Below are 15496 nucleotides of genomic sequence, written 5' to 3' on the forward strand. Positions count from 1 at the left end.
GGAATGGATCTTCAAAAATGAGCAATAGTTAGTAGTTGTACCTTGAGACATTCAGTTTCAGATATTTTATTGCTAAATCCTTGATACATGGTGCTATAAGTAAGCAAAACCGTTTCTACAACTTTTTCGTATCATTCCAAGCTTTAAAATCTCAACAAGTTCCTCTTTTTCAATAAAAAAATTTACAAAAGCAGTGTAAGAATGTTTGAACCAATTTTACAAAGAGCTTACGATAACATGATCAGTACACAAGTACTGCTTATAAAACCTTCTCATGTATAACTTGGTCTAAGTTTCCTTACATGAACTGGTTTTAAATGGCAACTTGGGCCAATTAACCCTTTGATATCCAGAAGTGACTAACACATAACCTCTCCCTAGGATATCAATTCATTATCCTGCAAACAGGTAATAATTTTACTCAAACTTGTCAGGTACAAGTTGTTATCTTGATCTGTAACCAAATTCTTCTGACTAATTTGCATGGAAATGTTTAGCAGCTAGAGGGGAGAATTTACAATCAGATCATGGGTTAAGAACTGGTCCACTTGAGCTCATTGACAATTACAGTTTTCAGAACACATAAACTATTTGGGTTTCTTCCTGCATAAATTGTTGAAGAGGTAGGTGGTCATCTAGATGAGAGAATTAACTACTTGATCATTCATGCATGTGTAGTGTTAGTGACTCCACAAAATTCACATACCTCCCTAAAGCCTAATAAAACACCACTTTTTCAAGAAGTACTTAAATTAATGTTCAATGTAAATCTCTTATGCTCAAGTCTAAATTTACCTTCTGCATCAAGAGGAAAACCAGTAGTGTTATAATCATATGATATGTACAGTGCTTTGGTATCTCTCGTTGTGTTGTTTGAATTGATTGGCCAAAAGTTGGGTGATAGAAAGTTTTAGCATGCACTAAAAGTGCTTATGAGGTGGAAGAATGCCATCTGTGTTCTCACTTGATTCCTGATTTACTCATGCTAAAGTGCACCAAGGATACTAGACTGTGAGCAGACCCTAATTATCAGCACTGCAGGGCATTAGTTTTGCCACCAGTGGGAAGATTTGTGACCAGTTGCCAAAGTTAGGGAGAGGTTTACTGAGGGTCTGGCACTAATGATGAGTGCAAAACCCTTACAGACCTCTTGCAGGCTCCAGTTGCTTTAGGCCTCATGTTTATGAAGAAATGCTTCTGCAGAAGAACTGATAATAAGGAGTTGCCAGCAGGCTAGATAAACAATAGCTCTAGTCCTATCAATATTAATGAATCAAGTAATAGCAATGATTTGAAATGAAGAATATTTGCCAAAATGAAAAAAAATGAAAAAAAAAACCACAAATTTTCTACATGTTAGTACAATAGTCCAAATGATGCATTTTAGTCAAAAATGATGTCCAAATTGTATGAGGAGATAAAAACATTTTTTCATCTCATAGGTACTGTAACAACTACTTCATCTTTGTATTACTGGTATGTAGAATAATCACAACACACAAAGTGAACAATATAAACCATCCATGTGACAAACCATGAATATATCAAGTTTTCCTTGACATCAAGCTGCTCTGGTAGCGGGAGAGAGGGGAATGGAACCAAGGTCTAAGTAACCGCTCACGTGGTACTCTGATTGATTTACTATTCACCATCTTTTGAGGTTCCACATTATTCAAACGCTCTGATGGAAAAAGAAACATTCAGGATCAGTTCTGATCATATATCAAGAAATGTAGTTGTAGGAGAGCAGAAGGAAAAAAGGAAAGTATTATTTGGTAGGTAACAGCTCCATTTCTGTATAAAAAAAATAGCTCAGGCAAAATTTAGCATGAGAATTCTCTGTAGTGGAGATGATTATCTTATTTCTATTGCCTAATGAACCTCCTGTCAACAAAACCCTTTTAACTCTCTATACCCTAACATCAGTTTGCATATTCTCCTAACTGTCCTCTGTACATTTCCTAAGGTGCTGACAAGGAGAATTTGTTAAACAATCAAGAGCTGCTTTAGTTGGTGATCATTTCCTCTACTCTTGTGACCTTCATGTCTGATTCAGGGTGATTTTGTAGGGATAAATTAGATGCTAGTCACTCTTAGGGGTTAAATGGTTAAACAAAAATCATTGCATAGTAGCATCAGTCACTTAGCAACCAACAACATTCTTCTTTAAGACTCTCATTCCCTAGGAAATGGTACAACATTTCTCTATCAAACATATTCACTGAAGTCTTACATCCTAGCATATGGTTAGGAAATTGGACCCCTTGGACAGTGTGGGGCCTAGATTAGTTCTTGAACAAGAATGTTTTTGTCACAAACATTACAGAAAAGATCAATTCATCTCTCAGAATGAGGATGAAGTGATACATATTTTTGATATAGAATTTACGCGATTGATCATGGTCAGTTATGGGGTAAGAGATTTTGAAAAACATATAACCCACCTCTATGAATCAAATAAATACTTGTGTCATGAGGACCATATGGATAATTTGCCAGCTTACAATTCTGAAAAAAAAGGGAGTTGAGCTTATTAACAGGACTAGGAGAAGCTATGCTAAATTTGTAGTATGAAAGACTTTTCATATTTCTTGGAATTTATGACTTAGGGAGATGTGGTGGGCTAATGGTTAGTGCCCTAAACACCAGGTTGAGTAGTTCTGAAACCTGGCTGCATGATTGGACTATGTTCTTGGTCAAGACACTTTTCCCTCACAGTGCCTCTCTCCACCCAGGAGTATAAATAGGTAACATTGAATTATCAGGGAAGCCTGTTGAAATTCTGGGGGAGGGAACCTTGCAATGGACCAGCATCCCATCCAGGGGGAAGTAGTAATACCACTATCTGCTTCTTAGTAAGGAAAGGGGGATAAGCACCTGCTGGGTGGGCCACTTGGCTCATGTACAGACTTAACTTATTATGAGTCTTGGACAGCACTTTAAGGGATCTTACAAAAAAAAAATCAGTTGAAATCTGTGGAAACAAGGGGTTGTTGTTTATGACTCTGCTGTAAGTTCCACAAGTTTGTTAGGTTTCAGCAAAGAATTCAAAGTGGTAGCAAAACCTTGAGCATTGCCATTTCAACCTGTGTAAATAGCAGCCTGCAGAGATTGCTTTAAACTTGATGATATTTCACACATACAATGCCATTTTTGCTTTAAACTCTGTGATCATTAGGGGAAAAGCACACTGCACACTTCTGTAAATAAAGTAACAGTTTGGAGGTTACCTTAACCATTTTATAGAAGCTATAGAAACCCCTGATTTTTTGTACAACAACTGCAACAAGATATGCTTTACATAAAAAGTAACTTACTTCCAGAATAAGATTTCTGTTCTGCATATCCTGTGTCCATTGTGGAACATACCTCTGTGGAATTTGAGGATGATAACGAGACCACACAGGTATGCTAAGTCCAAGCACACAAAAAAAAATGATTTCAATATCTAACCCATCTTTGGAAAGTGGCCCGATCTTAGTTTTTATACGCTTCTAAAATCAGGGAAATTTCCTTTAGGAAAAGTCCTCTTGATCATTAGTTGACTTGACTTTACATTATGTTCATCTCGTAGTGTATATTTAAGTAATTTGGCCAGAAAATGTCTAGTTCCTCGCATGATTAGCTGAATTAAACTTCACTGAAAGACAAAAAAGTTGTTTTTCTTAGCTTAGAATATCGATTCAATTCAGACACAAACTTATTTTAAAATAAAATTTCCGACATATTTGAACTTCGTGCATGTCAATTATGCACTGTCTTAAGCTTCTCTGATTACTTATAAAGTCCAGACTTCTTGCTCTTAATGATATATCAGTCTAATTTAAATTCTTCTTTTAGGTTGGAAGTTTATTAGAATGCCGTCACACGGACTGTGAAGACGTAAGAGACTTGATTCATGGAATTTTCTGTCATCTTTTTAAGGTAAACTAGCTTGAAATTATGCACGCTAAAAGTATTTTAAGAGTTAATCTGCTCTGAATAACCTAGAGCATGAATGTTTGATCTTACAAAGGATTTGCTCAAACAAGCTGAGACTAGCTAAAATACTAGGATTGCTGTGTGAAATACACTGCAAAACTGGCACCCTTAAATTCTTTTTGTTTGTTACCTAGTGAAATCATTCTTGTAAACAAACGGCGAACGCTTGACAACCTACAGAAACTGCGCAAATCGAACGTGACGAACTTCTTAATTTACCTGTGAGTTTGACTTTCAGTTGCCATTATCTATGTAGTGGTTCGCTCGGCTTTATGCGAGAACTTAGAACTATCCTAGAACGAATGTATTCACGCTCGCTTCGGCGTCAAGGTTTGAAGGAAGCCACTGAAAATACTGTGACACAGTGCTGTAGAGGGACTGGGTATCATTCTCAGTCCCATTCCTCCTTTACAAGTTAGGAAGATGTATTACTCTTCATCACAAAAACATGGTTGGTTGGAATTTAACCTTTTTGTCAGCAGCACCGCTTGAGACCGAGGACGAAGAATAGGATAAAGACTTTTAGAGAAAGTAACGTGACATTTTATGTAACCAGAAGTTTTTTTTTTATTCATAGGTTGTTATGAGAATTAATATTGTGCTATTTGTTGACGCCAAAGTACTCAGGGCGAGTGGGTTAGAATATACCACAAAAAGCCTTCAGGGAGCACTGAGAACTCAATTTAATATCACTTATGAGAATAGCTTCACGGCATTGAAATCACAGAATTTGTGCATTTCAATGTGCTTCCATTATAACTGGGAAGTGTAGATACTCAATCCTAACACATTCGCACTTGGAAGTTGATGTTCACCCTAAGCGAGTTTTACGAAGCCTGATTTTTGCTAATCTTGTCCCGTTGATCTCTAATTTAGAGCTGGATTGTAGAACACACCGAAGCGAATTAGTCCAGATATTCCATTAGAAAAGCTTTCGGAAGAACGCAAAAACTTAATTTGAAATCATTAACTTGATACATACGTAGCAGATTCATTTGAAAAAAAGATAACTCCTTGATCCATTGCGGGCAAAGAATACAGGGCAGAAATTTGCATTAATTTTCCGCCCACAACATATTTTAAGCGTAATTTGCGGGAAAATGATAACGTTGTTTTAATTTGCACTTCAATGACAACTGATTTCGTGACATTTCTGATATTTGGTCGATGTTCTTCAGTCTTTTTGGACGTGAATCTTGTTACGAATACGGTAATCATCTAAGCAGTTTGTTGGTTTATTGCCTCTTGCACTGGTCTCACTCTTAAGTACCCTGTCAAAATAAATACACGCAACTGTTTCAGGAGTGGTGGCCTTGGACTTATGTAACTGTTGAATAAATCTTCCGGTCCTCTGCTCTTTCAGTCGAGTCGATATCCATAATTATTTGCGAATCGACGGAAGCTCATGAATAATTGATCAAACACATTAGTTTAACTTGAGAGAGTGATTCATCCCAACGTGATTATTCAGTTAAATATCCTAAGAAGACTTAACAGAGGTATAGCCATCCCGAAGTCGATTATGCTTTTTCACCAGATTGCGGCATAAGACCAGTTAATTGTGACCCAAACGATCAATTATCCGAAAACTTCTCAAGATTATTTAGGAAACCGATTGCGGTCCATTTTGAGAATCATTTAGCAGTCGTTAAAAAAGAGCTGTTTAAGTTGAGGTCCCAGTAAAACTGCAATGCACACAGTAAATATGTTAATAAAGCTTTTAACTCTTAAGCTTCTTACCGTGACCCCTGCATGTTATACCTATGAAGGTGACTGTTTGCTTCTTTCACAGTCGGAGCTTTGAAGTCTGCCTCCCACATAGAAACTTTTCAAAACCTACCGAAATTAAGTATTAATAATGGATGAAATAAGTCCTCGATTCTTGATTCGTGAGGATTCATCTCTAAGTATCACTTAACTCAGACGCAAAACCCTTTTGAATAAGTCTCTTCTAATGGCTCGTTTCTTTTAAAGTGCGCGATGATAAGTATCTCTATGCTATGGACACTCAGTGTCCTATTTTATCGAGGAAACTACTACAGATGTTTTACTTCGTCTTCAAATTTATTTTTTCCGGTGTGTTAAGAGGTAAAAAGGTGTGTAAAACAGTCAGTTCATTGGTTGTTTTCGTTTTATTTGAGTTTTAGCCGTCAGGTCATTAGAGCGAGTTGTACTAGGGAATTTAAAAAGGTTGAGAATTGTGAGTTTCAAATTAAGTCGATGTTCATCGCAGGCCACTGACTCAACGTTCGGAGTCAACTATTTGTGGAAGTCAGACTGGTTGGAATATTTAACAGGCCTTTCATGGCCCTTGTAGACTTTATTGCTCCTTAGTTAAAAATTTTACATTAACCATAGGAGCGGTTTCTTGTTTTGGACGTTTTGTTTGCTGTTGCGTAGCTACCACCATCTTAAAAACTTAGCAGATGTACTGAGTCAGAAACAATGTCGAGCTTTCTTTTAAGCATAGAATCACAGCTCGGTGAAATTTATTTTTCTGTCTCTCGTTTGTTATCATAAACAAGTTTCAGTTAGTTTTAGTGTCCGAGTTTTTGAAACCACCTCGAAAGTAACGCAAGTTATTATTGAGTAATTTATACAACTTGTGGGAGATCTGGGTACGAAGATAGGCAGCCAGCTGATCATGCGAATCAACGAGCCTCTGGCCTTTAGTCTGTGCTTGGTTCAACCCGCTCAATATTTGTTTTTGTGCTAAGTTCCAAACAGTGCCCTGCACAGAGAATAATTTAGCAGCAACGTTTTACTGCGGAGGACTGAAGAACGAAAAGCGTTAAGTTTCCTCTTCTCTGTACAAACTCTCTGAAACGATTTAAGAATCAGTAGAAGAAGAGAAAGTAAGTAGAATGTTTATTTGTTTTGTTTTTTTTTTCTTTACGCTATTGCCTCATCGCAATGGTTCAAAACATTTTATGCCAACATTCGTTAAAGTACAAAAGCCCATTTGTCTGAAAGACGAGCTATGATGAAACCCGACGTAACAGCCGCGATCAAGCTCTACTCAACTGGTTCAGTCCAGATGTCTTAGTTCCGCGTTTTAGAAGAAAAACGTTTTAATTTTAAGAAATGAATCTTTCGTTTTTTGGATCAACGCCCTGGCATCTGGAATACAATAAGAACTAGTTTGTAATCTTAAAACTACCAAAATTGATTTTGGAAGGTAAATTTCCATTTCAGACTCTGGTGAAATGTAAATAGCGGAACAGTCGAAATTAAAACTTGCAAATTTACAGCGGAGAAATTGCCTTGGGCGAAGAATAAGGTGTTTTCATGTTGGCATCCAATGGAAATTTTTTTTTATTTTCCGGTTCATTTATTGCATATGGGTCTATTACAAAAATGATAACAATCAGAAAAATTTAAAATTTTCTCTAAATCCCGATTTGAGAAAAAGGTATCGGTTAGCGATGCAAAGGACTTTTACAAACTTATCGTAATGCAAGAAGTATTGAGACGAGATTTTGAAACTCCAGAGTAATCGTTCTTTATCGGATGCAAGGTCTTACTGAAATATCATGTTGAAGTTCTACACATGTAAGTTTGTTCTGTCTCACTTTGTAATTTTCGTGGCAATTTGTAATGATCATCACACTATTTAATAAAATTGTCGCTCTTTCTGATGAAATTGTCACACTTTGTAATGACACTTATTGCACCTTGTTTTCAACTTTGTATAGATGATCGAGAACACGTAGACCTAATGATATCTGTCATATCTGTCAATGAAAATAATGATGATTATTATAATTATGATAATGACGAGCATAAAATATTCAGATATTATAGATAACACGAACAGTGAAGAATGTGGTTTCGTGTGATAACTACAAACTTCATGCCGCAGGGACACCCTACTATTACTAAGAATCAGATAATGTGCATGGCAGCTAATTTCCAATCCAAACTCCCGTTCCTGTGGACTTTCGCTATTATGGACACAAACTCGAGGTTTCTTGGTTGTCCCATCAGTTGATGTTATTATTGTTATTATTATCGTCATTTTTATAGCAGTCACTTTTAAGACTACTATCATTATCAATACCATTATTATTGTCATTATCACCATCATTAATATTATTATTATTACTATTATTATTATTATCATGGACAAGGATCATGGTTATTATTGGGTCTACCTGCCCTCCGACGATCTATACCAAATTTATTACAAAGTGCAACAACTTTTTTGATGCAAACTGCGACAATTTTTTTCTATTACAAAGTGAGACAGAGTGAGATGATTCATAACAAAGTGCGACAATTGTTACAAGTGCGATGATTGTTAAAAAGTGCGACAGAACAAGATTTCTCGTCACTTTAAGGTTCAATTTTGGTGTTCATATGCGCTTAAAAGAGGTTTCAAAGAAACTAAATTCATTTAAACCTGAAAATATTCGAGGAAGTGTTCGTGACTCGGCCTAGTAGCCAATTACTTTAAGGATAGGTGTGTACTTTGTGTGAGGTCCGTATGACAACTTTCACTTGAAAAAGTTCTTTGATAAAGAGAACAGCTGGAGGTAATTTGAAATTTTGTTGAAACAGCCAATATGCTAATGACGGCTTATTAAACGGATCGGAGAAACTGACTTAGTGCCCCATTTAAACAGGTTTCTTGTTGTAAAGTATCCTTAATTGTTCTACGATTTTTCATGAAATGTAATCTCTTCATTTTAAGTATGCAGATGACGAGGATGCTATGTTTTGATTATCGATTTAAGTGAAATTTAGCATCCCTTCACCGCAGATGTTCTTACCAACTTGAGAGACAGTCTATGTAAATACTTATTTTTCTGGGAAAATATAAACTGGCCCGCAATTAGTTAGACGACAATCAACTGAGCGCGCAGGCTCTAATTGTGCTTAACGAAATAGTAAGTTATTTCCGCTGGAAAAGAGAAATTTTTTGTCGAGTATGAATAACATTAGTATCTCCAAATTAATTTATAATCTTGGGATATATACTTAAGGTGAACGAAAATTTAATCCTTTTTATTAGACTACGAAAAACTTTAAAATAGTGTGAATATTATCATCATTATTATTGCTGTACTGATTACTAGTAGAAATGTTGTTATTACCAGTACTTCTATTACCATGCAGCTACGTAAGCAAGGCACACGTGAGCGCCTTTTAATTAATGTACTGTTGACATATCCCAGCTCTGATTTTCAAGTAAACGTTCCCAAAAGCTAGTTGTTGCTTTACCATGATAAACTTATTGATGTTTTAAAATTTAACAACTTTTTTTTCACCTTTTATTCTTAAAAAATTGTCAGTTTTAAAATTTAACAAGTTGCTGTTTAATTTGAAACTTTTATCGGCTTTTCAGAGACTATTTTACCAAATGCATGCACAGGTAATGTAGTCCTTGAATATTGCGGCAAAGAAACATGATTATCTGAGCTCTTATCTGGCCCTGGGCACCAATTCGTCGCTCATTTAAGATTTACATTTGGCTGTCCCTTTGATTGTTACAGCGGAGATTATTATACAGAAAGCCCGCCACAATCCGAATTCATAATCAGTTTAGAATTGTTATCAATGCGACTGAATCACCCCATTAGCGTACAAGGCGGCTTAACATATCGAGGTATGAGTATTTCAGAGGTAAATGAATCAGATCACAAACTTTGTTTTACACCAGGATGGTTCCCAAAACAGTAAATGACAGTGCTGATTAGTAAACAAATAATGCTATGTAAAGAATGTTCATGTACGGGTTTTTTCTTCGCCTTGGATTTCAGAACACCTGAGTTCCTCACCGACGCGTGGGCCTTTAGCAGCGGACCACAAACGGTGAGATTTTGAAACTTTTTCAAATATTAGGCTTCATACTTTTTATCTGAGCGAAAGTTAAATCATGTAAAGCTTGACACTTTCCTGTCATGTAATCTGATTTTAGTTTTTTCGTATTTTTTGATTGCGTACCATTAATAATGATTGTGGTACAGAGAAAAACCCACGTATAATATCACAAGTTAGATAAGGTTTCTTAGAAGTTGAGTTTTACATGCAAATGAGAATTTTTTCCTGTGAATTGGGATCACGCTGCCTATGCATCATTGGGTTTTTTTCGTGTTTCGACTATTAAAAAAATCGAGAAATGATAATAAACCCGAATATGAATAACAAGGACGGGAAAGGAAATTTATTAGAGAGCTAATTTATTTTTATGTCATTCGAGAAAGAGAAGTTTATAGCCTAGCTTTTGTGCAAGGTGGTATGACGAGGGAATCAACGTTGGCTCCTTAAAGTTTTTCAGGACATGTAGCCGGCTGTTCTTTGTAAACGCTCAATCTCCATTTGAAATTTTTCGTTTATAATCATACTTACGTGTAATCTGTTGGAAAGTCATGAGTGGCCCTTGGACACGCTTTTTTAATACACGTGAGCTTTTTACTGTCTTTCTCGCCTACATAACCAATGGTCAAACACTGGTAATTAATGGAGACTAACTATAATCTTGTTGATGGAGATTAGAATTGAAAATGACTTCGCCACTGAAGGAGATCCTCACGGACTAACCGCTTACGGTAAAACCTGCTTAACGTTTTCGTTTAGCATACATGGATCGCAAACCTGAGGATGAATTAAACTCATGATCTGAATATTAATGGTAGAAATTTGCGGAAAACTTTTTTCATCCCGATTAATGCTTTTGACACGTTCTTTGTAGTTTACTTTCTGAAAACGATTTTGGGCCATTAAAGCTTTTAAAGCTTTTAATTTTACACAGGTGGTGTAGGTCTCATGTCGAAAATGGATTAATTTTTTACAGAAATTCTTAGAGCTGGTGCCTTAGTCTTTTTTGTTAATGGAAAAATCCCAAGTAGTTTTAGCTACGAAAATGAGTTGGCAAAAAACCTTTCATTGGTAACTGATGTATAACTGCTCTGACTTGTTTGAAGTTAGTAATGTATACTTTTAGAAAATGAGTTGAAAAAGCATCGATCTCAATTAGTGAAGTCTATATTACTGAACTCCTGCTTTTGTTTCGGGTGATTTCCCCAATAAATGCAAAAAACGATTCTTGATTTTCGTCCTCACATTAGTATTTTATTTTAATTTAAAAGCGTTCAACATGCATGCAGCACGCGACGATAATCGCGTCTCTAATTGACAACCCATTTTTGGGTCTTCCTTTGTCATTTTTCATAGACAAACATTGGCAGACGCAGTCTTGTTTTCACCAAATGACGATTCATTCAATTCAATTGCACTCAAAGTGTTCTTGGTCCTATTACTACCAAATACAACATTGATGAAAAGATTTAGTATCAACAATTTCCAGTATTCTAGAGATATCGGCAAAGTGACCAATCGCACCTCTCTGAATTAATATAAAACATTTGTTTAGTTTTTTAAATCGGAAACACTAATCTGGTAGCTAATATCGCAGGATCAGATGCACAGTGATGGGCTTGATTGAAATTTTGACATACGTCGGAACATTTCAGTCATAAAAACAGATCGAGCTGTAGACATAACGGAAATGGAAGAAATTATACGCCAAATCCTTTAGAGTTCCATACAGTACGTAATTTGCTAATCTACCAAAGATAAAAAGCTTTTCGGACAAACAAACGAAAACATCTTTAAATTCAGACCAACTTTAAGGTATACAAAGGCGTGCTGTGATAGTAAAATAATCCGTCACCTTTTATTTATAACGCTTACATCTTGCAGCTGGCTCTAAGTATGTTAATTCGTGGTTTGATGTAAGTTGTCTTTATATGTACTTACCTGAAAGCCTTCAGGTCTTTGTTCAAGATAATTTATTTCGTTTAACCGCCCGTGGGTTATAGTCGCCAACAAACTGGACATCGATTATAAGTCATTGAATAAATATTCGTGAAAAAATCCCCGAAGGCTCTGTTCACTCAAACAAGACATTTTCATCATCTTACAAATGTAGGTAGACAAACTCGTGATAAAACTTGAAGTTTTGTGATTTTTATTAATAAATCAGTATAGGAAGTCATGTCATAAGATATTTATAACGTTGTGCATTTTCATTAAGAAATTTTGTAACTAAAAAATGCTGTATCTAGGCGTCGCTCGGTTATCAGGTTGGCTTCAGGTGCAAAGTTTTGTTTCTGATAGGAGAATTGATCTTATCGAATGGAATATTTGCGTGTATCGTAAGACTTAGTGGATAGAAAAAGTACAGAGTCCAGAGATCGAATACGTTATTTCAGTGCCTTTTTGGACATCGAACACTTAAGAAATGGATCTTGATGACGAAATTCTACCCCCCGTGGAATGCAATGCGTTGTGATTGGATTGTATTAAAATGGAGACTGAAAAAGAATTTCGGAAAGTTCTTAATTCACTGTATGCACAAGAGGAAAAACTGCATGAGGTTAAAGCAAACATTATTATATATAGGCTAGGTGATTATGGTGATTCTGACACGTTTTTCGTAATTGGAGATGAGAATGCTATAGTACTCAGCCGGAAAATTCATTTATCTTGAGGTAGGAACACACGCACTCGTTCAAGGAGAGTAATGGAAAAATTTCTGACCGTTCACTTTCCTCCACTTTACCAAGCAGAAAAGGTGTAACTTCCTAACATCAAACTTGTTATCATATCCTGTCGCCCGATGAAGATACGAGTCCATTTTCACTAAGCCTTTGAAACTTCCTGAATATTTTGAGTGGAAGAAACAGGCTCACATTACCGCTCTCTGATTATAACAGCCTCAATGTACAACATTCTATATTTTCGCCTATCTCACTCGGCTTGAGACTTGTTCCAATTCTTCTAAACCTGGTTTAATTCAAGTTGCACTTAAAAGTTTAAAAGGGAAGAATTTTACAAATAAGTCCTGTTTGTCAAAAGTTAAGAGTATAGGATTTAGAATAACGATGTATTCATGTATAGAATAGCGTAGAGATACCTCAACAAAAAAAGAAACTGACAAGTTGATCGCAGTTTTATTGGAGCCGGTCATATTTTTATGGTTAGTAGTGCCGATGAAACAAACATTTTTTCCACAAAGATCTGAGCAGTAATTCGAACTCTGGAGAAGAACTGAAATCGTTTTGACTTCTCTTCAACTAAGACACCATCTCAAATCACCTGTTCGTAGCTGCAAAGCGCAATTTTCATACGATCCTGCCTTGTCGGAGTTTTTTTCCTATGTTTTTTTTTACAGGCTTAAATGTCTTCAAATATTCACCGACAGTGAGACAAAATAGTTCTGAATAAACAAAGGAAGATAACTTTTTACCTCTTGAACCTTGCACTTTCCGTGTGGTATATTTTGTTAAACTTTCCACTAAGAAGTGTAATTCTAACTGAGTAAAATTAATTTGGCTTAAACTCATAACAAAACAATAAGTATTTGCTCTATTCAACTCAATGGATCGACTGAGCATAGTCGCATGGATCTTACAGCTATTTCAGTTATTACTTTTTAGAGATTTGTTCAAACATCGGACATTTCCACTCTTCATGGCCTCAGCAAACCATACAAATCAAGACTGAACTCCAGTGTATTGAAAGACGTAGAAATATCGATTTTGTCTTATCGCTTTTCAGGCTTAGAGAGGATGGCGGATGCCGTGTACACATTTTTCGCTATTTTGGCCACACTCATTGGAGGAAGCGGTGTGATCCTTAACTTTCTCGTGTGTTTGATGTACTTCGCAACTCCGAAGCTTTTAGATGCCACTAACATCTTCATGCTCAACATGGCGGTTGGAGACTTAACTTACTCAATCGTGGCTCTTCCGCTTCTGGTCGCTTCCAACGCTCGGGGTGAATGGGCATTTGGAGAAGCAGGTTGTACTGCTTACGCCTTCATCACATTTTTTTTTGCACTTGGCACCATGATGCTACTGGCGGTTGCTGCTTACGAGCGTTACTTCACGCTATGTAGGTTGTACAATGACGGTCAAACTCAGTTCAGTAAGAAAAGAGCAATCGTTCTGTGCGCACTGATATGGTGCTATTCTCTGTTCTGGAGCGTGATGCCGGTTCTTGGTTGGTCCAGATACATCCCGGAAGGTATTGGTACCAGTTGTTCAGTGGACTGGACTTCAAAAGAGCACGGTAATGTGTGGTTCACCATCCTTTTGATCCTGGGCTGCTTCCTGCTTCCTGTTTCCATCATTATCTGCAGTTACCTCAAGACCTTCAGGGCTTTGAGAAAGTTAAGCCAACAAGCGTTGCAGAATTGGGGAGAAAACAACCGTGTCACCCAAGAAACCCTCAAGGCAGAAAGTAAGATGATGTGGATAATAATCGCCATAACAGCAGGATACCTCTTTGCCTGGACGCCGTATGCCTTAACTGCAGTAGTGGCCATTATAAACCCAAACAGGATCAGCCCTATTGGGGCCACGATTCCAGCTTATATGGCCAAATCTTCAGCTTGCTACAATCCAATAATTTACGTGTTCATGTATAGAAAGATGCGAAGCAGATTGTGGGCAATACTTTGTTGCAAGAAATCTCAAGTTCATCCAGACGCACAAATTGCTTCTGAAATGGCAAGCTATCAGAAAAGTGCAGCGGTTACATATGCTGGACGAGGAACTTCATTCGATGATCAAAACGTAGACTTTCCCCACTCAGCCTGAATAGCTGGCGGATCTTGAGGGGAAGGGGGGTCAGAGGATTTTGAAGTATCTCTACAAAATTCACTGATGATCCCCCCTTAAGTCTCTGCAATATTCTTTTGAACCACCTTCATTGGCAGTTAGTCGTCTATCGATTTGAAGTAGTCTCTCCTGTTCAGTCTGTTGGCGACGACTTATTCCCTCTCATGTATCCCCTGAAAACACGTGATCCCCATAAATCCTCCGCTCCCCCTCCCCCTCTCAAGTGATAAACAGTGATGGTCCCTAACTGACACCAAGGAATATCAGTGAAAGAGTTTGATCTTGTTTCCGGGTTTTTCAAAATATCGTGAACTTTAACTAACACAAACAACGCCTATGAGGAGGTTTCCAAGATTTCCGGAGTTCTAATGGAACTCAACTGAAAATTTTAGCATTCTCTCAAAACGATGCGTACTCTATGCATTTCGACAATGTTAATCTGACTCGTCCTTGTCGGTTGGTCTCGAGAAACGCGAGGAAGATGGGTACAACTCATGGACGTACGCAACACACATTGAAGGGGACGGTGAGGCAAATATTCTCTCCTCCTTCTTTTGCGTGCGATTTTCACGGAAGGAACAGGGACAAGTTCTATATTTGTTCTCAGGCGTTACTTATTATTTATCACGAGGTGAAGGGGGGGGGGGAGGGGGAGAAAGGAGGAGGTTTGGGGGATCACATGGTTTTCATTGTTGCCAGAGAGTATACAGACGGGACTTTGAACTAGCTACCAAGAAAGGGGGAGGGGGGGGGGGGGTCATAAGAATGTTACAGAACCTTATGGGGGATCAGGTAAATTTTAATGACACAACCAAAATCCTCCAGCCCTCCCCTGGTGATAAATATTGAACAGTCACTTAGGAAATGTGACAAACTCCATATATTCA

The 15496-nt window shown here is 37.2% G+C and overlaps 2 protein-coding genes across 8 annotated transcripts; one reads left to right on the top strand and one right to left on the bottom strand.

The window, feature by feature from the left end:
- Positions 1–50: 50 nt before the first annotated feature.
- LOC131789496 (sperm-associated microtubule inner protein 10-like) lies at positions 51–4345 on the bottom strand. The gene is made up of 4 exons (XM_059106629.2): positions 4201–4345; positions 3318–3411; positions 2445–2508; positions 51–1681 (listed from the first exon to the last, which is right to left on the bottom strand). The coding sequence occupies exons 1-4, from the start codon at positions 4224–4226 to the stop codon at positions 1545–1547; spliced, it is 321 nt and encodes a 106-aa protein (XP_058962612.2). The 5' UTR covers positions 4227–4345; the 3' UTR covers positions 51–1544.
- Positions 3431–15233, top strand: LOC131789507 (melanopsin-B-like). Of its 7 annotated transcripts, none has more exons than XM_066160097.1 (3): positions 3431–3924; positions 9744–9795; positions 13546–15233. In XM_066160097.1, exon 3 carries the CDS (start codon positions 13557–13559, stop codon positions 14586–14588), a length of 1032 nt encoding a protein of 343 aa, XP_066016194.1. In that variant the 5' UTR covers positions 3431–3924; positions 9744–9795; positions 13546–13556; the 3' UTR covers positions 14589–15233. The 7 variants fall into 7 exon arrangements, with proteins under 7 accessions (XP_066016194.1, XP_058962626.2, XP_058962622.2 ...); XM_059106639.2 differs by lacking the exon at positions 3431–3924 and adding an exon at positions 5960–6077; XM_059106637.2 differs by lacking the exon at positions 3431–3924 and adding an exon at positions 6657–6836.
- Positions 15234–15496: the final 263 nt, after the last annotated feature.

This window comes from Pocillopora verrucosa, chromosome 13, assembly GCF_036669915.1.
Source record: "Pocillopora verrucosa isolate sample1 chromosome 13, ASM3666991v2, whole genome shotgun sequence".
Lineage (NCBI taxonomy): Eukaryota > Metazoa > Cnidaria > Anthozoa > Scleractinia > Pocilloporidae > Pocillopora > Pocillopora verrucosa.

Excerpts from the sequence above, each read along its gene's own strand:
- LOC131789496 (XM_059106629.2), bottom strand. The coding sequence starts at position 4,226 with ATGGCAACTGAAAGTCAAACTCACAG. Across the intron at positions 3,412-4,200 it reads ACTGAAAGTCAAACTCACAG|CATACCTGTGTGGTCTCGTT; the intron begins GTAAATTAAGAA and ends GCTTGGACTTAG. Across the intron at positions 2,509-3,317 it reads ACAGAAATCTTATTCTGGAA|AATTGTAAGCTGGCAAATTA; the intron begins GTAAGTTACTTT and ends CTTTTTTTTCAG.
- LOC131789507 (XM_066160097.1), top strand. The coding sequence starts at position 13,557 with ATGGCGGATGCCGTGTACACATTTTTCGCTATTTTGGCCACACTCATT.